This window comes from Zalophus californianus, chromosome 7 (genome assembly GCF_009762305.2).
Source record: "Zalophus californianus isolate mZalCal1 chromosome 7, mZalCal1.pri.v2, whole genome shotgun sequence".
NCBI lineage: Eukaryota > Metazoa > Chordata > Mammalia > Carnivora > Otariidae > Zalophus > Zalophus californianus.
This window is the reverse complement of record NC_045601.1, coordinates 142,935,402-142,961,127: the sequence shown is the minus strand read 5'-3', so window position 1 is coordinate 142,961,127 and position 25,726 is coordinate 142,935,402. Positions and strand designations below refer to the sequence as shown.

Genomic DNA, 25,726 nt, shown 5'->3' with positions numbered 1-25,726 from the left:
CTCCCTTCCTGCCTAAAAGCAGGGCAGGCAGTCCCCTTTGCAAAGGTCTGCTCTCTCCCACCGGGGCAAGAAGAATGACTCTTCATCACTGAAGACCACTTTTATCACTGGAGACAGATGAGCGTGCAAACAGACATTATTAAACAGCCCTTATTGATCACTCACATCCTGGCCTCCTCCCCCAACTTTACCACCTCTAGGAGCCCAGACCTTCTCCTTTTCCTTTGTCTAATCACTGATCCACAGCTTCTTGCTCTTCATTAAAATAATATATAGACCGAGTCAACCACTTCTCTGGGATTTTGACTTCTTTTCCACGAAGCCCCTCTGCATATAGAAATATTAATACAATTTCTATGCCCTTTCTCCTGTTAACCTGTCTTGTGTCAGTTTAATTCACAGGTCCTAGTTAAAGACCTACGAGGATAGAGGAAAGGGGTGTTTTTTTCCTCCCCTATAGAGTCTAGGGTGAATTCTCCAGTAAAACTTTTGCCCTCTTGTATTCGATTCACACTAGAGCTTTTGGCCATTCATTTCGTCACTGTTACTCATTTTATTTTATTTGTTTTTATTTTTATTTTTTAAAGATTGTATTTATTCATGAGAGACAGAGAGAGAGAGAGAGAGAGAGGCAGAAGGAGAAGCAGGCTCCCCACTGAGCAGGGAGCCCTATGTGGGACTCGATCCCAGGACCCTGGGATCATGACCTGAGCCGAAGGCAGACGCTCAACCATCTGAGCCACCCAGGCGCCCACTGTTACTCATTTCAAAAAATGCAAATTGATCAATGACTTTCTTCCTGGTAATATCCCAGGAGTTTGGAGATACAAAGTTTAAGAGGAAAGAGTCCCTGCCCTTGAGGAGGGAAGGGCAAGGGTGAAATATGTACATAAATAAATGGGTAGACCGAGGAAGTAAGATGAGCATTTCCACCTGGAGATGTAAGAGAAGCTTCATGGAGGTGGTAGCCCTCAAACCAAGCTCTGGAAGATGAGTGGATGGGTCCCAAGTTGAGAGGACAAACAGGAGGCAAGGAGCCATGTCAGGACAGGTTTGGAGTATCCACAGCTGGGGAGCTGCAAATGGCTCAGCCATCCCTTGTTTTCCACGTATGCGAGACTGTATAATGTGGTGAGTGAGGGTAAAGTTGCGGCTTGAGTCAGATCTCGGCTCCACCACAGGATGTATAACCTTAGGTGGGTCGTTTTACTTCTTGGGCCTGGAAGTAAAATGAAGATAATAATACCAATTTCACAGGGTTGGTGTGAGAATTAAGTGAATCAAGGGACGTAGAACTATTCCTGGCATTATATAAGTGTTAACTGTTAATTATATATTTTCTCCATTTTTGGCACTTATATAAATAGAATCATACTATTTATACTTTTTTGAGATTTTTTTTAGTCAACACTTTTCTCTTTTTTTTAAGATTTTTTATTTGGGGGGGCAGAGAGAGAGAGGCAGAGGGAGAGAATCTCAAGCAGACTCCCCACTGAGCACAGAGCCTGACACAGAGCTTGATCCCAGGGCCCTGAGGTCATGACCTGAGCCAAAAACAAGAGTCAGATGCTTAACTGACTGAGCCACCCAGGTGCCCCAACACGGCTTTTGAAATTTATTCATATTTTTAGTTGCCTCTGTAGTTCATTAGTTTTCCAGCTTAGCTAACACATCATGCGTATACACCTTATCTCTGTAGAGTGAGTGTGAATTTTGGAGAGCAGGGACCATATTTTCTACATTCCTTGCTTTCAAAGTGTTCTCAGTGGCATTAGGTGTTTGTTCTTGGAGACTGATAGCTGTTTTTAGAATATCTAATCGGAGAAGACAAGACCGAGGGGGAACTTACCAAAGGTTGTTGAGATTTTGTACCAAGCGTGGTGACTGCTCATTCCCTACCCCCACTGACACTTGGATCAGAGAAATGGCCCCACGCTGCCCTGTGAGAGATTTAAATTGGATAATTATGACTGGGTGTGTTTAGTGTGCCCTGTGCTATGTCAATTCCTCTACATGAATTATCCTATATAATCCTCAGAACAAGCCAAATGAGGAAGTGTATTAGTTTGCTAAGGCTACCATAACAAAGGACCCCAAACTGGGGGCCTTCGATAACTAAAATTTGTTGTCTCATAGTTCAGGAGGATAGAAGCCTAAGATCAAGGTGTTGGCAAGGTTGGTTCCTTCTGGACGAGGTGAGGGGAATCTGTTCCATGCCTCTTGCATAGGTTTTGGGGGTTTGCTGGCCATCTTTGGCATCCTTTGGCTTGTAGATCTCTGCCTTCATCTTCACATGGTGCTCTCTTTGTGTGCATGATTCTGTGCAAATCCCACTTTTTTATAAGGACAATTCATATTGGAATTAAGGGCCCACCCTATTCAAGTATGACCTCATCTTCACCAATTACACCTGCAATGACCCTGGTTCCAAACAAGGTCACTTTCTGAGGTGCTGGGGTTAGGACCTCAACATATGAAATGCGGTGGGATGGGGGGAGCACAATTAAGCCCATAACAGGAAGATATAGAAAATAGGCCTGGAGAGACTATGCTAAATTGCTGATGTAGAAAGACTGGGGGGCCCAGGATTAACATGGTAACCTGGTGGCTCTGAGATGGGAGGAGATGGAAGTGGTACAGATCCCAGGAGTCATTGGGATGTCGTGGTGACCCAGATCCTCTGCAGCACCCCCTCCCAAAGCTGTTCTGACAACGAGAAGTAACAGGGTGAGCCCTGGAGCTAGTCCAGTTGGCCACTCGCCAGCTATGTGTTCTTAGGAAAGTTATTTAAGCTCTCAGAGTCCCATTGCTTCATCTGTGAAGGAAAAGCATCCCCATCATGGGGCTGCAAAGAGTAAGGGGCACGGGGACAATGGGTGAAAAATGTAGTAATGGTCAAAACTGACACCCTCCCTTCCTCCCAGCCAGTGTGAACCCAGATACCCTGCATTTGGGTCCATTGTGTGTGTGTGTGATAAAAACAAATAACATAAATTTACCCTCTTAACAATTTTTTAAGCCCCGTTGACTATACGTGCGTTGTTGTGCAACAGATCTCTGGAACTTTCTCATTTTGCATGACGGAGACCTTATAGCCATCAAACAACAGCCCCCATTCCCTTCTCCCCCTGGCCCCTGGCAACCACATTCTTCTTGTTTCTATGAGTTTGACGACTTTAGATGCATCATAATGGGAGTCATGCCATATTTGTCTTTTTGTGATTGGCTTATTTCATTTAGCGTCATGTCCTCAGGGTTCATCCACGTGTGACAGGACTTCTTTCTTCTATAAGGTTGAATAATATTTATGGATGGATTATTGGATGGATTATTGGATAGATTATGGATGGGTCCATTAGTGAATGGATAAAGAAGGTGAGAGATATATATGGGCATTTAGCTTGCTACCACATCTTGACTATTGTGAATAATGCTGCGCCGAACATGGCAGAGCAGGTATCAATTCAAGATCCTGTTTTCAATCCTTCTGGATATATACCCAGAATTGGGATTGATGGATCATATGGCATCTGTTTTTAATTTTTAATTTTTTGAAGAATCTCCATACTGTTCCATGGTGGCTGCACCCTCTTACGATTCAGATCCATTTTTATTAATTTTAAGTCATTAAGTACAACCCTTGACCAGAAAAGTCATTTGAGTGGGAATCAGGGTGGGGGGTGGTGGTAGAAGGGTCAGAAAGGAGGGAAACGAAGGAGAGCTAGAGAAGGCGTCCATTTCAGCTGTCTGCCTCTCGGTATTTCTAAGGGGAGGAGAGGCACTCTTGGCCTTTGGGGTTGGACAGTTCTTCTTTTGAGCCACTGCCCCATGCATTGCAGGAAGGTTACCAAGGCATTAAATACCAGTAATACCCCCAGTCATTGTGCAACCCCAAACATTTACATATTTCCAAAATCTGCCCTAGGGACGGTCCCAGCCCTGGTTGAGGGGGATTGGAGGTTCCAGCAGCCCCTGAGCTGTATACTGTCTTTGGGAACCCCACAGCAACCAGAACAGGGGTAAGCCCATGCTGGTGCCCAAGGAGCCCTTCGTGAACCGACGGACTCTAGAATTCCTCCGTTAGCTAGCATGCAGTGGGGCGGTACTCAAATCAGAGGGCTGAAAGCTATCGGGGAAAGTGGGGGGGGGGGGCGGGGGGGGGGAAGGGGGGAAGGAATGTGTTTGCTTTTGCTGAAACAGTAGTCCTCAGCATTGAGACACCCAGCTAAGTGTTTCACCTGATAGTCCCTCCTGTGAGCCGGTTTGGAGCTGAGGACCTGGGCAGAAGTCGTCCCCCTGCCCCGAGTTGTCCTGAAGTTACTTTTAGCTCATTATAATACGAAGATCTCCTCCTATGGGCTGGGTTTCCTGCCATTTTTTGAACATGCAGTGTACGCACTAGCATGTTGACATGCTAGACTTGTACAACTGAGCCAAAGTGCCTAAGTAATAGAATATGTGTGAGTTCCCCAATGTATATGCAAGCTCCCTACCCCCGCTCCCTAATACACTGAATAAAATCTTCCCGTGCTAACCGCAGGGGGAGATGGTGCTTTGAGAGCTAGGGCCCTGTCTTCTTACTTGTAACAAGTAATAAAAAGTTCTTTGCTTCTAACACTTACTTGGGTTGTATTCAATTTAATGCACCCCAAGTGACAAACCCCTTGAGTTTGGTTATACTTTCTCATGGCTGGACTTTTGCAGCCCCACTTTCCTTACTCTCCCCTGGGAGAAGCTGGTGTAATGTCAAGGGTGCAGTTGATAGAGGAGGAGACAGGTTCTGAACTTGCAGAGTGGCAGTCTCTCCGAAAGCACTCAGTAAGACGATGAGAAACCACTACACACCTATTAGAATGGCCAAAATCTAGAACTCTGTGAATACCAAATGCCGGTGAGGATATGGAACGACGGGAATGCTCATTCATGGCTGGTGGGAATGCAAAATGGCGCAGCCACTTTGGAAGACAGTTTGGCAGCTTCCTACAAAACTTAACATATTCTTATCACACCAACCGGCAGTTGTGCTTCTTAGTATTTACCCAGAGGAGTTGAAAACTTATGTCCACACCAAGGCCTGCACATGGATGTTTCTGACAGCTTTATTTGTAATTGCCAAAACTGGAAGCAACCGAGACGTCCTTCTGGAGAGGAATGGATGAAGAACCCGTGGTCCATATGGACAGTGGAATATTATTCAGCACTAAAAAGAAATGACCTCACAGGCCATGAAAAGACGTGGAAGAAATTTAAAAGTGTATTACTAAGTGAAAGAAGCCAACCTGAAAAGTCTATATTCTGCATGATTCCAACCAGTTGACATTCTGGAAAAAGCAAAACTATGGAGACAATTAAAAGAGATTAGCAGTTGCCAGGAGGTGGGTGGGAGGGGTGGATGAAGAGAGAGAGAGCACAGAGGGTTTTTAGGGTACTGAAACTAGTTTGTATGATACTATAATGGTGGATACATGTCATTAAACATTTGTCAAAATCCAGAGTATACAACACCAAGAGCGAACCCTAAGGTAAACTGTGAACTCTGAGTGATTATGATGTGCCAGTGTAGGCTCAACTGTTGTAACAAAGACACCTCTCTGATGATGGATGCTGGGAATGGGGATGTGGCTGGCGCTAATGGGGGAGGCTGTACCTGTGTATGGGCAGGGCGTGTATAGGAAAACTCTTCCTCTCCATTTTGCTGTGAACCCAAAACTGCTCTAAAAAATAAAGCCAATGAATGAGAAATATATTCTTAGGGGCACCTGGGTAGCTCAGTCGGTGAAGCGTCTGCCTTTGGCTCAGGTCATGATCCCGGGGTCCTGGGACCGAGCCCCACGTCGGGGGGGGGGGTCCCTGCTCAGCAGGGAGTCTGCTTCTCCTTCTGCCCCTCACCCTGCTCTCGTGAGCTCTCTCACTCTCTCTCTCTGAAATAAATAAAAATCTAAATCTATCTATCTATCTATCATCTATCATCTATATTTTTTTAAACCCTACTCAGTAAATAGTTGCCAGAAGTCAACACTGGGGGCTAACAACTCCTCGCCACTATTTCTATTTGCCTTTTCTGAGCTTCTGACCACCTGTGAGGTCTTTACAACACAACAGAGAGCTCTCGAGCCCCACACGAAGTTGCAGTATCACTCAGAGACTGGTGTTTGAGCCCCATAGGGAACCTAGCTCTGGGTAGTTCCGTATGGGGACCCGCCCCGTGCTCCTGTGAAGGCTCACTGGTTGGTGACTCCTCCCTCTCTAGGAGGAGTTTCCTTTGTCGTCAGTTTTCCTCTATGTTAGTGACGGTCTGAAGACCCAGATGGAGTCAATACTGTGAAATGGAAGTTTGACCCAAACAAGTTATCTACTGCTTGGCCATAGATTAACTGAGCCAATAAGAACGTACACGTGTGCTGAACTCGGTTTAAACACTTGTAAAGTTTCTCCTTCTCAAATGCAAGAGGTTTGCAAAAAGAAAGAAGGCAGCTATGACTGAGTGAACGAGAAGCTTGGTCCCCCCAAATGCCTCTTCGGTGTGGCATAGTGGCTGGCTGTGCTTTTGGAGAAATTGTCATGGACGCAAAAGCAAGATAAACGTGAACAGCCCCCCTCTTACGACGCTACCCATTGTGTTCAAATTCTTAAGAAAGTTAAAGGCCTGTCTTCCTGTTTAAGAAAAGCTGAAAGTTGTAGCTTTGAAAGAATTCATTGCACTCAGACTGTGCAATGGTGGTATCTGTGTTCAGGTCGAACCGGATCTGCAGCCCCCCCACCCCCGTCCCCCCAAAATTCTTTCTTCTCAGGGGCGAGAATTACCCCACGTGGCATGCACTCTCCGAAAGGCTCGGGCTCGGGGAGCCTATTCATATGAATGAAGCTGCCTTCCGAGGGCAGAGGCAGAGGCGGAAGCTGCCTCCCTGAGGGCTTTCGCAACCTGCAGCAGGGGAGAGGAAATCACCCCCGGGGAGCCCTGTTGTCAGTGGGGACTGTCAGTGTGGGTGCTGTGCTCCTGCTGTCGCCGGCTGACTGCCCTCTCCGAGATGCAGTATCCGGACCCCGAGGAGCTCCTGGGCGAGGAAGAGGGTGATATTTTTGGTGAAGGTAAATGTCTTTCTGGCAGCACCCATTCGGGTCTGCTTTGCTTAGCTTTGAAACTTTTGCCCAGCTGGGGTATTTTGAAAGCATCCTGGTGGTTGTGGGCATCCATCTAGGCACCAACGAATACAAGGCAAAGCAGGATGCAAGGGAGTTGAATGGTTCCTCCAAATATCTTTTTTTTTTTTTTAAAGTCATGACTAGATAAATGTTTAGGGTAGGAAATGAGCCCTCAGTTATTCCCCCCGTCCTTCTGTGCTCTCTTGTCTAACACGTTAAGGGAAGCCTGTCATGGTGCTTTGCACACAGCCGAGCCGCTGGGGTAGCAGTTCGACAGATGGACCATGGATGGTTCTCCATGGCACCACATTGCTTTCATCTGCACCAGCTGCCTCTCCCCCGTCTCCCTTTCCCTTTGAATCTTTTTCTCTTCCTCAGATGTATTTGGCGCCCAACTGGCCATGCCCTGTTCCTTTTCTTCCAGCTGGGATGCTAGCTTCTGATACTCACTGGCACCATGTAGTTTTCCCTTCTTATTTTGCGGTTCTTCCACAAGCAGACCTGTGGGGTGGGGTTTGGCTGTAAGGGTTGTGATTTTCAGTGGCTAATCTCATAACCTGCAGATGTCTTGTCCAAGTGCTGCCAATGATGGAGCTTTTCTAGAACTTGAAATTGTCTAAATAAATGGTAATCTGGGCTCAGGGATCTCATCACTTGGGTTGATTTCCGTAAGAACCCATAGCTAGTAAGTTTTTGAAAACTCTATCAAGTAATTTTTTTTAATGAGCACTAGTAAAATTTTGAGTGACTAAAGTAACACGAATCCAGTGAAGAAAAATTACAGAGTATACATAGTAAGACTCCTTTGCAACCTACTCATCTAAGGGTGTAACCACTACCAATGTTTTGATGTCTTTCTGTTATTTTGTTCTGACCTCAGAAATATTTAAAGTCATAATGTGAAGTTTTATCATAACAGAAATCAGATTAGCCTAGATTGGACAATCTGCTGATTTTTCACCTAACCCCCAAAACCCCCAGACCACATTTCTTTCCCAAAGCCATTCTTTCTGTGTCTGACTATGGTGCTAAAGAGCGCCATCTATAGTCCGATGCGCCACACTACGTTTATGTGTGGCCCCACCCTGCGGGAGAGTTAAGACCTCCGCAAAGCAGGCTTGGTGAACCTGTAGGATCTCTCCCATGAGCCTTCCTGATGATTAAGGTGATTATTTCAACCTCAACAGGCATAGGTAAGAGTCAGGTAGGGAGTCGGACAAGATGCAGATTCAAAATCTCATGTGCCTTGAACTCCTTTTGTGACTTACGCAAGTTACGTAACTCGCTACGCTAACCTTGTTTTCTCGGTGCTGGTCGGTCATACAGATCATCTTCACAATAGATTTCGTAATAGTTGCATTGCGCTTCACATGTGATATGCTTTACACTTTCTGGACTGAATTTCTCATGGAACGTAATCTCCAAAGATGAGCAAAAGAATCCTTGTAAGTCCAACATCCAGTGTATTTTTATTTGGTTCTCTGAGTTCTGGCTCATGTTTGCCCGTGTTTCCGCGAGAGCTCGGCCAGCTGGTGCTTCATTTAAGCAAGTTCTGCTGGGGGTGGCAGTCAGGAGTTTCAGCAGTGGGGTTTACACTGCCCGGGCTTTGCCCCTAAATCACTCTGTGACCGTGAGCAGGTTACTTCATCGCTGTGTGCCTCGGTTCACTCACTTATAAAATGGAGTATCAACCTCACAGGCGGTGTGCAGATTAAATGTTGTTGCAGGGAAGGGCTTAGAATAGTGCCTAGAAGGGCGCCTGGGTGGCTCAGATGGTTAAGCATCTGCCTTCGGCTCAGGTCATGATCCCAGGGTCCTGGGATCGAGTCCCGCATCGGGCCTCCTGCTCCTTGGGAGCCTGCTTCTCTCTCTCTCTCTCTCCCTCTCTCTCTCATGAATAAATAAAGAAAATCTTTAAAAAAAAAAAAAAAAAGAATAGTGCCTAGAACATAGTTAAGTGCTCAAGAAATACCAGTTCCTACTGTGGAATAGAAGGTGAAGCCCAAGAGCTTTTTCACATGTTGGGGTAACCTAATGGATTCAAAATAGGACTGATTTACAGTCCTTCAGCTTCATAAACTACCGTTCAGAGGTATGAGATGGCAAACATTCACCCGACAAGTTACTGGCAGCTGGATCGGAGCGCTGACCCTGACGTCATGTGGATGTGGGGTCCTGGGCAAGTCATGGCCTCTCTTTGAGCCTTGCCTTCAACTAAAACAAGAGGGGTGATTACACACTCTATAAGATTTCATTTAAAAAATTCCGGCATTCTATTACTTAATCTTTTCTGCACAGTGACATGCATTTACCTACAGGGATTCATGCTTGCTGTATGTTTCATCTGTGCTTTGGCTCACTTAACAGGCCTAGGAGAGCAGAAAGCTTTTGGTTCTGATATAATGGAAGGAAAATGCCCAGGAGCTTGTTACTAAGGCAACCATATTTCCTCACAATGGACACATTTTTAAAGAACCCTTTCCCCCTAAAGGAACACAGATTTAGAATTTAGGTCCATTTGCTTACAAGTATATATAAATTCATTTAGGTTTATGGACCAATAGAGATCTGGGGAGAAAAAAAAATGAGTCATGCTCGCAATATTTTTTTAACTGCCTTTCTGAGATCCTGTTTGCTTCAGCTCTTGTTTTCTGTGGTTAAAGAAAATGTTATGGTTCAAAGAATTAAGAAGCACTGGTGTGCCCCTCCATTCTTGTACTAGGGGAGAGTTGCAAATGGTTAGTGAGAGAGAGAGAAGCAGCGATCCACCTACCCCCCGAGAAGTCCCGATATTTATTCTCTCTCTTTTCCATCCTCTCTCTCACACACACACACAGAGCGCCTCGGGTTTGCTTTCCAAATAACCCCAACATCAGCCTGCCACTCAGAACATGGCTGCTATCAGGTAGACTTCACTCTTTCTTGGGAGAATGATCAGTTTGATTACCAAGGTACGGAAAGATCAGTCATTGGAATGAGATGCGCTTTTCCCATCGTTATTTCAAACGTATCAATTTAAAACTGTTTCATCACTGTGCCTTCTTGGCAGCGAGGCTGGCGTACGTGAGCAGAGGTAGCTGGATGGACGTTTACAGTAATGAGCGATCAAAATAATAAGAGAAAACAGTGTCGTGCGCACCGGAGGCCCCCAGCCAGCTTTCAGGAACAGGACAGAGTTCGTGTGTGGGCGGGAACGGTTCCCCCAGTGGCAGTCGGTCGCTGGTTCTGCAGCTGAAACGACTCCTTGGCACCAGTTAAAGCTGCTTCTTTCCTCAAAGCCACAAGTCACTGCCCCGTTTTCGGCCCCACTCAGTGCTCTCTCGTCAAGTGCAACGGTTAGAATAATAACACACCTCGAGTTCACAGCTATGAGTGCAAAGTATTTCTCGGGCTCCTATATTCCCTGGACACTCATGAGCCTTGTAAGACCTTGCTTCTAGAAAGGCCACAGGAAACAAACAGCAAAGTTTTTGCAGGACCTCCGAAGGTTCTCTGGGCCTGGTACAATGCAGCAGGGCATGAGAATACTTCTGTCCTGGGTCCCTGGTCAACCACCCCAGAGCAGGAGAACCCTCCAGGGTGAGGATGAATGGGCCAAAGGGAGAACATTCAACCAGTAGCTGTTGGTTGCTTTTGGACAGACCAGCAGATACTTAGGAAAAAATACCACTTGCTTTGAACCAAACCTCTCTCGTTTCCCCAGGCCAAGTAAATTAGCACGTTTTCCCATTCAAAAGGAATTTCAGTTTAGAGAGAGCAAGAAAACTGCAAAAGATTTATCAAAGAAAAAAAAAGCAGAACTGTAAGTAGAAGAGATGCTCACTTTCTGCCTCTACTGCTTATGAAGCCAAGGAAGAGATTTTTTTAATAGGGAAACAGTTATGCTGTCAACTCTAATCTGGTGTATTTTGCTGTTGTTTCCTGAATTACATTCACCCTTTCCAAAGTTAAAAGAGAGAAGAGATTAAATTAACGATATGTACACAACCAGTAAATCCTAAAAGTTCAGAGGTTAAGTCATACCCTGTATGGAAAAGGTATTAAGAGGTAGAACGTAGGGACACCTCGGTGGCTCAGTCGGTTAAGCGTCTGCCTTTGGTTCAGGTAATGATCTCGGGGTCCTGGGATCGAGTCCTGCATCGGGCTCCCTGCTCAGCGGGAATTCTTCTTCTCTCTCTGCCTCTGCCTCTCTCTCTGCCTCTGCCCCTCTCTCTGTCTCTCATGAATAAATAAATGAAATCTTTTTTTTTTTTAAAGAGAACATAAAAATATACACATCTTGGCTAGGAAGAGTTGGAGAGTTTTGTTTGACTATGCCACGCTCTACATCGTATAAATATAATAATTAGTATTTAGCTATATTGGACCTTTCTCCAAAAATCCATATCTGGGGTTTTCAAGTGGACCCAAGTAATGGGATTGGAGAACGGGTAGAAAGAGCTGCCCTAGTTTCCTGAGTTGAAAGCAGTTGGTCACTCTTCGCTTTCGTGATTTGCCAGGATTGCTTGGATCAGCTTCCACCCCTCGGAGTCCTGGAGAAATGCTTTGCTTGGAAGTTGTTTTCCCTCCTTTATTTGTCACAGGTTATGGAGCAGACACAGACCTCCCCACAGCAATTCAAGCCTCTGTCACCTATGTCTTGGGTGATTGCAAAACATTCCCTTCCCATAGATGTCTAGGAAGCTTTCTTTGGTTGGTGCCAAAGAGCTGGTGTCATTTCAGGAGCACAAACTAAAATAGCACATTGCACTGAAGCTATGTGGGCCGTTTTAACCACGAGTCCACCCCCCTCCCCGATTAATGGCCTCCAGTGACCTCAGAGTGACCTATTTAGATCAGGCCAAAGCCAAAGGGGCCCAATAGCACAAATAAAGCATTTTAAATGCTTATCTCATATCTTTATGAGCCACCAGCCAAGTCCTTTTAGGAATGGTATAAGACCTACTCAAGTATGTCTTTTATAGGACATGAGAACAAAAATTATAAGCACACCCATTTATGTGTGGCCAAAAAAAAAAACGTTTTTAAGCAAAAGAAATGTGTAGTTGTTATGACCAAAACGGAGAAATAAACTGGTAGCATTGCCCCCCCCCCCCATGGAAGTCACTTCACTTACTCAAGTCAGCATATGAGTTAGAGATGTGGTTTCTCCAGTTAACTGCCCCTCACGCGTTTTATTGTGCTTAGCAAGTGTCAGGCTTATTCAACTTCTCATTTATTTTTGGAGGGCTAAATTTTGCCTATTGATTGTTTGCCAAACAGCTGTGACATTGAACAAAGATGTTTGTGATTCAGTGGGTTTCAGAAGAGATTTTAAAGAAGGAAAAGGTATTAGCTGAGTCAAATGGAAATGACTATTTCCACTAACCAGAAGAAGGACAGAGAAGAGTTAGAGAGGAAGAAAAAAATAGTGACTGGTCCTGGCAAGTAAAATGGAGAGAAGAAAGTGAACCCCAAAATGCAGGTGCTGGAGGGATTTTTTTAAAAGATTTTATTTATTTGAAAGAGAGATCGCACGTGTGCGCATAAGGGGGGGAGGGGCAGAGGGAGAGGCAGACTCCCTGCTGAGCGGGGAGCCCGATGTGGGGCTGGATCCCAGGACCCTGAGATCATGACCTGAGCCGAAGGCAGACGCTTCACCGACTGAGCCCCCCAGGCGCCTGGGTGCTGGTGGGGTAGTGAACATACTCAGTATGTTCCAGGCTATCCTGGGGGCTGGTTTCTGGGGAGCCTGAGATGTGGATGAACCTGGCTGACTGCGAGTGGGATGATTCCCTAAGACACGTCCACCCTGGAGCAAGGGAGGGATCCGATGAGCACCCGATGTGTTTGATCCTTGTTGGTAGGCACACCAGGTCATTTAAGCTGAAAAACCACTTGTGCTGTGTAGACAGAGCATATCTCATCAGGCATCTAGAATTTCCCTTCCAGGATAAAACAATCTACTTGATCATTTTTAGGTATTTTTAAGAGAAGGATTTTGACCTACGCTGGGATAGCAAAGGGCAGGTATAGTGGCCAGTTTTACGAATTAAAAATAATTTATATTATTTTTAAATTTATATTAATTATAATTAATTATAATTAGTATCACTCTCACGTGAACTTTCCACATCTTACATTTTCCGTGCTTTACCTCCCTGAGCAAATGCTTCAGGCAGAAGACATGGGAAGGTCAATGATGGATACAAAGTAAGAATTTAAGAGAGGAAAAAATCACTGTGTCAACTTTGTAAAGATTGTCAGTATTAGATAACCTAGCAAACAGAAAAAGATCTGGTATTTCATCCTCAGCTGTATAATGAGGTGTAGCCCTAGGAAATAAACATTTCTAAATAAAACAGAGAAGAAAGAACAAATTGCTGCCTTCTGAAAAGTGATGAGATTATGGTGCCATCTTTAAATTGCAATGTTTTCCTTCTTAGTCTCTGGATCATTGGGGGTTAAATGTTTAAATACACTCTACCACTCAAAACAGCAACAGGGGAAAACCAGCTGGACCCTTCTCCCTCTCAACTTCATTCTAAACCATCCATTCAGCTAAGAAACAGGAAGAGAATACCTTGACTTTCAGATCACAAGTGGAGTCAGCTGGCTGAGCAGTTGAATCAAATTTTTTTTCTCTCTAAATTGGCATTTGGGAAACTCTGAGGAGTAAATATGAAAATATTTTCTGTGGTGGGATTTTTCTTCCTATTTATATCAGCACAACGAACTGATTAGAATGGTATGTGAAGAAAAGTATGTCAGAGAATCAAATATGCAGATGTGATTTGTGCAAGGCACTTTTAACCACTTTCAGATAAATTATGTGACTGAAATATTAGGAAAAACAAACTCTTCTTCAATTTCTAGTTTATATACTGAGGGGTACCAAGGATGTCTTTGGGTGGGGCATGCTTCAGCCCCCGATTAATCTCCGTTAGTATCCCTAAAAACTGAAACATAAGTTAGAATTTTAACTCTTAATGAAAAAACATGATAAAAATCTTCTTCAGAAAACATGGCTATTTTGAATGATCTACACTATAAAGTTATATGCTTGCAAACAGCTTCTAGCAGAGGGCCAAACCCCTTCTCCAGCCATGTTGCTATACTAAGTACTTTGCTTACAAAAATTCTAGAGCCACCATTGTTTTTAAATCTTTGATCATTACCATTCAGACTTCCAAACTGAGGGAAGGTAGCATAGTAGAAAGAGCAAAATATCTGGACTCAAAAAGATCTATTTCAATTTACTAGTAGTTTGACTTTAGGAAAGTTACCTAACCCTTCAGAAGCTTGACTTTCCTTCTTCCACGTGGGGATGATAATTATGGTGATAATGATGTTGGGGTGGTGGTGGTGATGGTAATTGTGATAGCGATGATGATGGTGTCATGTGGTGGCGATGGTGGCCATGGTGATGGTGGTGGTGGTGGTGGTCGTGGTGCTCATGGTGATGATGATAGTGGTCATGGCGGTGGTGGTCATGGTGGTGGTGATGATGGTGGTGGTGAGGATGGTGGTGGTAGGATGGTGGTCGTGGGGGTGGTCATGGTGGTGGTGGTCATGGTGGTGGTGGTCATGGTGGTGGTGGTCATGGTGGTGGTGAGGATGGTGGTCGTGGGGGTGGTCATGGTGATGATGGTGGAGGCCGTGGTGGTGGTGATGATGATGGTGGTCGTGGTGGCGGTGGTTGTCACCTCCTGAGAAAATTGCTGTGAAGTTCAAGGAGATAATGTGTGAGGTAACGGAAAACCATTAAGGGCCTACTAGGTAAACGTCAGTTATTATCAGACTGATTTTCTCAGCTGCCCCAGCCTCCCAAGTCTGTACAGTTCCCCTCTCCTACTCCTGGCCTGTGATCAACAAAGACACAAGCTGACTAGAGCACAGTTACTCAGACTGCTCATTTCAGATCCTTTCCTGGGAATATAAAGGTGTTTCTGGCTCATGAATTAATAAGCCTGGCTGCTATCTGATCTCCACCATGTGACCAAGGCGGGGCTCAGAATAAGCCCACCATTGGGCACAAAGTAAGTATGTGATTTCCTACCCATTTTTTACTGTTAGCCAATCTGGTCTCCCTCTGGAAATTATTTGAGTATTAAAGAGTACTAGACGCTAGGGCAGTTTTCTCGTGGAGAGAGTCCCCTCGCCTTGGTCAGGAATTCTGGAGGTCAGGAATCATATCTCTAACAGTATCTTTAACGACATACAGTCCCTATTTCCTGGGTAAATATTTACTTGCGGTAAACATACCACAGTTACTGCCTCCCCCGTCTCAGTAATCTGAGAAACGCTAGGCTTTCTATATTTGTGAAAACATTTCTAACTTAAAGATAACACCCATTGAAATTTGAATTATATACATGTCACTATTTTAGGACAGCCATTAAGATTTTAAAAGAAGCTTCAACAACAAACATCCTCTCTCCTAGGGTAGTGTTTTTACTTCCACTGCTTTTTAAAATATTTTCAATGATAAAACCTCCTGGAGGAAATTGTGGTGATCTGTTTGTATATATATATTTTGTAAATACATTAATGTGCACACACACACGTCCAGGAAGACAAATATTAGCTCAGTTGCTTATTAGTCATTCTGCATGGGGCAGAGAACAAGTTAATAGGATCAACCTGCTGTGAACTAATCAACACATTTTGGTGGAGCCCCACTCCGTGGAAGTTATGACCACTGCAAGTAAGTGGTCAGCTGGGTCAGAAGTCACACCAACTGTAGCAGGGGGTGACTAGCAAGAGACCGACTCCAATCCTCCCCACTCCTGGAGACACACCTGGTGGGGGGTCAGGAGCATCACCATCTGTTTGAGAAAAGACGACACAACACAATGCGGGCTAGAGGGCAGAGGATGGAAAAAAGCCCTGTGTATCCTCCTACCACCAATGGTACTCCAGCCTTTACAACCCGCCAGGCACCGCTGAGCAGGGCCTGCAGGGAGTCAGTGGCGCTCTGCCCCGTCTTGAGCTAGTCAGGAGTTGGCAAACCACGGCCTGTGGGCCGATCCCAGCCCACTGCCTGTTTTTGTTCGTAGCCTGCAAGATGAGAATGGTTTTTACAGATGAACATTTGCCATTGGTTTAGTGATGGAGAACAGCAAACCTTGAACTCCAATTATGCAAAATGTTCTCCCAAAGACAAAGAATTCCATTCTTCTCCTAAGCAGACCAGGAATACCAAAAAAGAGCAAGTGCTCAATTATACTTCAAATTTTGTCAATAAAAATAAGTGAAATTTTATTTTCTCTCTTGTTATATGGAGGTAGCTACACAATTTCCTTGTTTTTTGCCTCTTGGTCCACAAAGCCTAAAATATTTGCGATCTGGCTCTTTCTAGAAAAAGTCTGCTGACCCCAGGTCTATGTCATCAAATTCCAAATCATTTTGCCTCTTGAGGTCACTGAGAGTTTCTTAACCGTGTCTCCCTCCAGCTTTTCTCCTTTGCACATCTGCTGGGAGGATCTTATTTTTAAATCCCCATTTAAGAGGAAGATTTATCCCCCTTTTATTGTTTTAAATATTCTTTTTAAGAGAATACATGTCACCATATGACACTGCTCTGTAATACCAGCTGGAAGGATGATGAAAAAATCTGTGGTCCGAGACAAAACCGAGGAGAGGGTGCAGCATCCCAGAGGGGGAGACACAGTGGGACTAGGGACCTGTTCTCCGAGCCCGCCGTGAATGAGGTGAAAGAAAGCACACAGGGCATGTCCACGGTCCTTTCCACTCACATCTCTGCATCAGCTCAAGGGATTTTCCTCCCCTTTTGACTCCTTGGGTCGCCAGGTTTCCAAGGTCCGAAGTCCTTGGAAACTCGTGGTAAGGGACCACTGATGTGTGAGCATGATTCCAGTCCTTTTCTTGGCTCTTTCACACACATCACCCCGAGTCTCCCGACTCACTGTGGGGTGACCAAGCCAGGCCTCAGGGGTAGCATCATCAGAAGGCGCAGCTTGCTCAGGAGCTTATGAACTATTTAGGGATATAAAGATTTGCTTTTTCATTCATTTAAAGAATACTTTCTGGGGCGCCTGGGTGGCTCAGTCGGTGAAGCATCTGCCTTTGGCTCAGGTCATGATCCCGGGGTCCTGGGATAGAGCCCTGCATCGGGCTCCCTGCTCAGCGGGGAGTCTGCTTCTCCCTCTGCCTCTGCCGGCTTACAAACAGAAACACCTTACCTTTGCATGAGAAGATTACATGGGATTAGCAGAGCTTTGGTCACTGCAAGACAGAGGTGGCTCTTGCCCACTGCCCTTCGTCTGCAATGCAGACCAGTGTGTGTCCCCTTAGCCTGCATGTTAATTTGAGGACAAGGAAGCCTTTTCAAAACAGGCATGAAGGAATGAGTGAAAAGCACAGCCACACACACGCACATTTAGTGGGGGCCGCTTGGCTCCTGGTTGCTAAGCGTTAGAAACAGCAGGAATGTTCAGCTCTATTGGGCATCTTTGAGGAGTTTTAACTTGCTGGAGGGGAAAATATCTTGCTGTCAAAAAGAGTCAGGGAGCCATTGTCCACTGTTGGTGAGCATGCAAACTGGTGCAGCCACTCTGGAAAACAGTATGGCAGCTCCTCAAAAAGGTAAAAATAGAACTGTCATATGATTTAGAAATTCCACGTCTGGGTATATAGTCAAAAGAATTGAAAGCAGGGTTTTGAAGAGATATTTGTACCCCCGAGTTTACAGCAGCACTCTTCACAAAGTCGAAAGAGGCAAGCAACCCAATTGGCCATCGATGGCCGAATGGGCAAGCAAAATGTGGTCCATACATACAATGGAATATTCTTCAGCCATAAAAAGGAAGAAAATTCTGACACTTGCTATAATGTGGAGGAACCTGAGGTCATTAAACTAGGTGAAAGAAGCCAGTTACAACCAAACAAACAAAAACACCACCAAATACTGTATGATTCCACTTATATGAAGTATCTACAGTAGTCAAATGTCTGGAAACAGAAAACAGAAAGGTGGTTGCCAAGACTTGGGAAGAGGGGGGAAGAGGAGTTGTTGTTTAAGGGTATGGAGTTTCTGTTTTGCTGGACGAGAAGAGCTCTGGAGATTGGCGGCAGAACAGTGCGAATATATTTAACACTACTCAACTATACACTTAAGAATTACTAAGATGGTAAGTCTGATGCACATTTTACCGCATATATATATAAAAGAGTTAGGAATAACTACATTAAAAAAAAAAAGAGTTAGGAATAACTACACTCAAACAAACCAAAAAGAGGAAGTACCAGACAGTTCCTGAAAGCCTGCAGAACAGTTGCTTTTTCTCGAACCACATAAATGTCACAGGAGGGAACTGAATTTCCATGAGAGATAGAAGTGGCTGATTCTGACCAAGGCTGGGCTTAGCTGACAATCTTAGAAAGACTGTGTTCTTTATAACAGAATGCATGAGAGGTATGGGAATTCTTCCTACCACTTTCTGTCTGGTTGGGAATCAGTTTTTAGAATCTCTGCATCGGTGGTTTGAGATGGGCACCTACTGAGGCTTGTCTAGAAAGGAGTAGCATCATGACAAGATGCAGCTTGCTCAGGATCTTATGAGCTATTTAGGGATATAAGATTTGCTTTTTCATTCATTTAAAGAATACTTACTGGGGCGCCTGGGTGGCTCAGTCGGTTATGCGTCTGCCTTCGGCTCAGGTCATGATCCCAGGGTCCTGGGATCGAGTCCCGCATCGGGCTCCCTGCTCAGCGGGGAGCCTGCTTCTGCCTCTGCATCTGCCTGCTTATGCTCTCTCTTTTTTTCTCACTCTCTCTCTCAAATATTTTTTTTTTAAAAGAAGACTTATTGAATGTCTGCCATGCACTAGGTTCGGTTCTATTCAGCTCCTGGGATCAGCAGTGACTGTGACACAGCCCCACCCCTTGTCCCGTGGAGCGGGACAGACAGTAGACAGGGAACAACGGCATGTGTCCGATGGAAAGAAGGGTTATGGAGAAAAATTGAGTGCAGGGTGAGAAGGATAGAGCAAGGTGGTCAGAAGGCTAGAACATGGTGCTCAGGTCAGGTGGTCAGGTCAGAACAAGACTTTGCTGATAGACACCCAGATGCTTGATGGAGCTGTGGGTCTGACCTGGACTTCTGGGGGAGAATGTTCCAGGAAGAGCCAGAGGCCGGTGTGGCTGCCGTGCAGTGTGTGAAAGCAGAGAGGGGTGGACGATGAGATCTGAGCGGTTTCTGGGGGTCCAGCTCTTGTAAAGCCCTACAGGCCATGGTAGGGATTTGAGTTTTTGCTCCGTGGGAGATGGGCCGACCCTGGTGGGTGTTGAGCGCAGTGACATAATCTGATTTGCCTTTCAAAAGGATCATTCTGACTGTTGTCTTGAAAGTGAAGATGGGGGCCTGGAGGGCAAAGGCAGGGAAGCCACTTGAAAGACTTGCAGTATTCCAGGAGAGAGAGGATGGGGCCCTTCCCAGGCCTGACAGGGATTAATTCTGGATGTAAGGGTGGGGCGGCGTTGCCAAGGATAACTCCAGCACTTTGGCCCAAGCATCCGGAAGGATGGCCTGGCTGTTTACTGAGACGAGGGGGGCTGCTGGAGGAGGGGGCTGGGAGGTGGGTCCAGTTCCGGTGGGTTATGTTTGCAGTGTAGACGCACATGGCGGCTGGCTTCGCCGAGTCCCACACCAAGCAGCCACAACAGTGGGCACTCGGGAAGTGTCAGTGGCATATACATCAGTGAAAATTACTCACAGATTCACCTCTAGCTTATGGGGATTGGACTGTATGACTGATATGGGCTGTTCCCTAAAACCAGGCGTTCAAGACTGTAATGCAAACTGTTTATAAACACTAAAGGGAAATTAAAGGAAAGAACAGAGGGGAAGGGCTGGATGAGCAGGGCAGGCTTCTTGCAAGGGTGTATTCGAAGGAGCGAGCTTGCTATCCTTGGAAGCACCATTGTGATAAATCTGATAGTCATAGAAGAGCATCCAAGACTCTCCGTCTATATTGTGGCCTCCTGAATTGCATGCTCTGCTCACCAAGTGAAAATGCTTGCATTTCTTTCCCTTTGGCTCCAAGGCTCTACATCCGTAGACTCTCTGCAGGAAGAGACCCACAGAGGTTTTTGGTCTATCTTCCTAAACAGAAGGCAGGCAAGGGGTCAGTCTCGTTGCTAAACTCCTTCCCTTCTTTCCCTTCCCCAGGGAGATTTATCAGCTTTTCTCAGTTACACGTCCATTTAACACCAAGAGCCGGCAATCAGCGTATTCGCTTTGATTTTAACTCAAATCCCCCAAGCAACATCTTCAACCACTTCTCTTTATTCTAATCCTGGGGAAAACTGTTCTCCCTCCTGTAAGATAATCTTGGGTATCCTCAAAAACCATTACAAGAACATATTAACATGTGAGTAACTCTCCTAACACTAAAATAGCCAGTCAAATATTCGTATTCCAGCGGGTACTTGAGTTGAGTAACACATCTTTGCCGACAAGAGGGCAAGTGTGTTCTGAGCAGTGAAGAGGGGCCAGTCGTCTGTGACTCAGGATATGAAACGGGGGGGGGGGGGGGGGGGGGGGGCACGCGGCCACAGCTGTTGACCTTGAATTCCTTTTTGAACGTGGCACCCAGGGCTGAGAGGCTCTTCTCCGAGAGGCCTGTGCACCTTAGCGCTTCTAAAACCTGCCACTGCCGGGTGGTTACGTTCCTTGTTCTGACTTGGCCACCGTCTCGGGTGCAAAGAACGAACAAGAGCAGAGGTGTTCACATTTATCTTCCTCGAGGAGCCCCCTAGGGTCAGTGAAGGAAGAGGCTGAACAAAGCCTTCCACCCCCCGCCCCCCACGCTCGAGCCTGCCAGCAAACAGCTGTTCCAGGCTCTTCCTGCTGCCGCTAATGAAAACATAACCGGGATCCGATGAAAGCTATTTAATGGGGGATTGCTCGGAGAAGCCACTTTCTCTGGAGATCCGCTTAAACCAAAGCACTTGGATTTGCTACCGTGGCGGTGAAATCTTCACCTCCAGCAGCCTGAGCGTGAATGACCTACTTCGAATGTGACAGCCGATTACACTTCGGTGGCGTGGATAATTTATCAGGTTCAAGAGCACCGTCAGCTAGGGACAGTACAGCAGGCTTGCTGCCTGGCTCATCATGGAGGGTGACGGCACCCTGTCCTGTTGTCACAGCTCCCAGCCGAAGCTGCCAGAGCTGCGGACTGCCTGTGAGCAGAGAAGGAACGTGGGGGGGGATATGGGCCAGGCCCGGTTCCTGCTACCTGAGAAGCCTTTGTGGGTTGAGCAAGCTGTGCTTGGGGAGTCAGATTGCCACTCTCACCTCTGCAACGTGAAACGGGGGAGGGGTGGGGGGCGGGGAGATGAGGGAGGTTGTCTCTGGTGTCCTGATTTTGCATAAAATGTCTGTGGGGGTGGGGGTGGAGGCTGTGAAGTGGTGATCTAGGAAGAAAGAGGCGGAGGCCCTGAAGCTAGCAAGGGTAGCTAATGCCTTCCAGGCCCGGCGGAGGGGGCACGGGCCTCCCCAGAGCAGGACCAGGAGCAGCTGCTCAGGGAAGGGCCCAGCCCGGAGGAACCTGGGCCCCGAGTCAGGGTGTTCTCCCATGTGCCAGGCTGTCCGGGTGCTCTGCCGCCGGCTCTAGCATCCAGCTTCGCTCGAATAGTAGTGACAGCTCACTTAACCTCGCAGAGACCTGTCTCAGGCTGAACTGGACTCCGGCATGACGTCCCTGAAGATCAGGAGGCCTCACTGGCCGTGATGAAGTTCTCAGGAATGTGGCTGCCAGGCCTGGCATGCCTCCTAAATTCACCTCCTGAAGTTAATAGCCTCACTCCTATGCCTCAGGGAGGGACTGATGTTTGGAATGACACTTTGCATGACTGGGGGGGGGCAGTCAGGAGAAAAGGGATGGAACGGGATTATGTGCAACAATGGCCCTGGGCTAAGATCAAAAGAGAAACAGGGGCGCCTGGGTGGCTCAGTCGGCTAAGTCTCCGCCTCTTGGTTTCGGCTCAAGTCACGATCTCAGGGTCCTGAATTTGAGCCCCGCCTCAGGCTCTGCGCTCCGCAGGGAGTCTGCTGGAGATTCTCTCCCTCACCCTCTGCGCCCCACCCACCCCGATCGCTCGCTCTCTAAAATAAATAAAATCTTTTAAAAAAAGAGAGAAAAACAACGAGGAGTTAACTAAAGAAAGAATTTTAAAACGTGAACGACTGAATACAAGCAGATTTTACATTGTTTTCAATAAGCAATAGACAACTGTTAATGCGTATCCATCAAGGCACTATCAGAAAACCGATGGCTCCCGCCAGTTAGAATAATTCAACGGAGCTTTCTGTACAAAGAGATGGCTTACAAAGGTGTGGGTGGAGTGTGGGGGAACCAGAGGGCCCAGTGGGGCCAGTGCCACTGCGGGGTCCAAAGGAGGGGCGGGGAAGAGGTTGCGAGAACCTACAGGATGGAGGCAGACAGGGCTCCCATCGGGGAGCAGTCATCTTTTAAGAGGGGACACAGCCAGCCCAGCATGACCTCACCGGGAAGAGCCAAGGAATGGACACCCTCGCTCCACTCCCTTTCCTTTTACCTGTCTCCTGTTGGGGCTTCCACTGGCCAAACCCAACCGGGCATCCCGGGCAGGGCAGCCCCCGGGACAGAGAGCAGAGGCTGGAAGCTGGAGAATGGACAGGAAGGGGCGATGCAGGATAGCCTGCTAGCCAGGGACTGCATCGGGCCTGGGGACACGGTATAAATAAATCACCTTGGAGAAACTCACAGGCAAATCTCTTATGTCCCCCTGCTGATGAGGAAAAGGGAACAGATTTACTATAAAGCAAAAGTCAATTTATAACCTTAAAAAACAGCTTACCTACCAAGTACCAGGCCTGTGTTTACACATATATACTGACAGTTTCCAATCACTTCTATGGTCATTTTTTCATTATTTTATACTTATTTTAGTGTCTTTGTGCAATAATATTTAGTGAATTAAATTTATGCCATTTGCCTTCAGCCTTAAAGGGTTCATAGCTCTAGGAATTTGCAAAGTTAACATTCTGCCCAAATGTTTGTCGGGGTAGATCAGAGCTTCTCAATATGTGGTCTGAGGACCCCTGAGGTTTCTCAACACTCTTTTATAAGGTCACTCTTTTATAAAGATCCTCAATAATTTTTCTTAAAGACTTTATTTATTTTTTTGACAGAGAGAGGGAGCACAAGCAGGGGGAGGGACAGAGGCAGAGGGAGAAGCAGGCTCCCCGCTGAGCCGGGAGCCCAATGCAGGGCTCGATCCCAGAACCCTGAGATCATGACCTGAGCTGAAGGCAGACGGTTAACCAACTGAGGCACACAGGCGCCCCCTAATTTTTTTAAGTATAAAGGGGTTTAGTCTAGATTATATATATATATATAATTATATATACACACACACACTTATGTATATATGTATATATATCACATATACATGTTACATGAAATTTAAAATGACTAGCCTAGATTATGTTATTGTATAATAGGTCTTGAGACCAAAAAATTGGGAACTGCTGGTCAAAATGATATTGCTGCAGAAAATGACCTCTCCCTGTCATGTAATAATAATGTATCAGCAAGGCAATCTCAAGTTTCTGGATAGAAGGGGATTGTTTGCCACATTTAAGGCATGTTTTATTTCCTGCCAGCATTGAACCTTCTGCTGACTATCTTCTACCCCCATAGCCTTCCAGGTCACTTGGCGTAGAAACTACAAGTGGGGGTGGAGGTGGAGTTTCAGACTGGGGTCATTTGCCCAAGTGGATAGGCCTGATTTCAGCATCTCTGAGACATTCGTCCCTGGGACACACTGAAATGCTAGGTGTGTTGGCCAAACACGTTTCCCATTGTGCAAGCAGATAGTGTAAGAATGGTGAGAAGCCACAGCCTGAGATGTCTACTCCCTTGGGAACCTTATCATCAGTGCCAGACACGGGCAGAGGGAATGGGGCCTTGCTCTCAGTTCAGAAAGCGGCAAGCAGGACCCAGCTGTCATTGTCAAGGCGAAGCATACTTCTTTCTGTAGGTGCAGCTCTGGTGTCAGTCAATGCAGGAATGTTATGCTCTTTTTTCTGGGGGAAAAGATGACAGAAGACCGCTGACTCTCCTCCACACTCATTAATATAAAGCTTCCACTACTGTCAGTGGCCCTGAGCGTAGTTTCTGATATCCAGGACCATATATACTAATGGGGAGAAGTGTACCAAATATCTGGGACGGAAGGAAATTAGGGGACTGGGTCTGTACTCAGGGGGACACAGCACTTACAGGAGAATGCGGGGAGAGCATGACGGGCCAAGGAGGGTGTCGTGAAGAAGCTGGTGTTGGACTAGAGCTTCAGACGCTAGGCAGGATTTCTAGAGACAAACATCAGAGAAAAAGTGGTGGGCAACTCTCAGCAGAGAATTTCCAGGCAGTGGAAGTGACCTGAGCAAAACGATGGAGGCAGGAATGGTCAAATGTCAGAGCCGAAAGGGCACTTGGCAATCGAGTTGTCCACACCCTTCATTTGATAGGTGAGGACACAGATTTCAAAGGTGGAGACTTGCCCTGAGTTTTCTATTGGCAGAACCAAAATAGAACCGAAGTGTCTCCAGGTCAGAGACTCTTGGCAGGGCTGCTCCTTGGACACTGAGCATGGCTGGAAGAGCTGAACTTAGGGCCGGCAGTGCAGGGCAGTGGGGTGTACTGAAAAGACTTCTAGAGCCACACGGTAGTGCCAAGCGGGCTGGGCACCTGTTTAGATCTTACCCAGACCAGTGTTTCCCCAAGTGCATTCTGAGACAAATGTGCCAGAACCATCAACTTGTTAATGGTTGTGCCAGAACCATTGCTTGTTAAAATGGCTGACTTGGAATGGGAGAGAGGGTGACTCACAAATCTGCATTTTAAACTCTTTCCCAGAGTGACTCTCCTGCCCTTCGTAAGTTAGAAAATCAACGATAAAAAGAAATAGGGAAAGATGGGCCAGAGCGGCAAAGGAAGAATTCAGCAGCTGTGAGCAAGGTGGAGGGTAAAGAGTTAAAGTATAAGGAAGGGGTTCAAGAATCTTAGAGCTGGCAGCATTCCAAGCCATGATCTGGCCGTGCACTTGGGTGGCCGAATGCCTATAGAGGAAGGTCATAAGAGTAGAGAAGGAATTTCAAAATCATGATGTTAGATCTGCTGTCCACATGGATATTAAACATCATAGTTATGAAAAGAGAGTAGATCTCAGTTGTATCTGCCTACCCCTAGGACTAGTCAACTAGACTTAGTAGAAGCCAGAATGCACTAGCATCACGGGCAGAAGGAATATATAGAAATATAAATGAATAGGGTCCCTACATATAACCAAATCTCAGAGACCTTCCATCAATGTCGCTTCATGATAGCAGTGGGTCTTCAGGCACGTATTAAATATCTAAATCTTTAAGTCAGGAAACGAAATTGGTTGCATTTTGGCTGCTCTTCTGCTTTCTACCAAGGAATTGCGTATTTACTAGATCAATTGGTGGCGGAAAGAGCAATCAGGTTGGCTTGGCCAATGCTGTTCCCACTGGGGCTTAACAAAAGGGGCTTAAACAAACACCCATGA

General features: G+C 46.2%; 1 protein-coding gene across 4 annotated transcripts in view; it reads left to right on the top strand.

Moving 5' to 3' along the window:
• The window catches only part of RIPOR2 (RHO family interacting cell polarization regulator 2), a 221,607-nt gene that overhangs the window by 104,565 nt on the left and 91,316 nt on the right, over nucleotides 1–25,726 (top strand). Inside the window, exon 1 of one of the 4 annotated variants that reach the window (XM_027601509.2) lies at nucleotides 6,953–7,089. The exons of the other annotated variants lie outside the window; for them this stretch is intronic. Within the exon in view, the coding sequence (XP_027457310.1) occupies nucleotides 7,029–7,089 (61 nt within the window). The 5' untranslated portion in view covers nucleotides 6,953–7,028. Of the gene's footprint in view, nucleotides 1–6,952; nucleotides 7,090–25,726 lie in introns of those variants that run through there. 4 annotated transcript variants of the gene reach the window in all.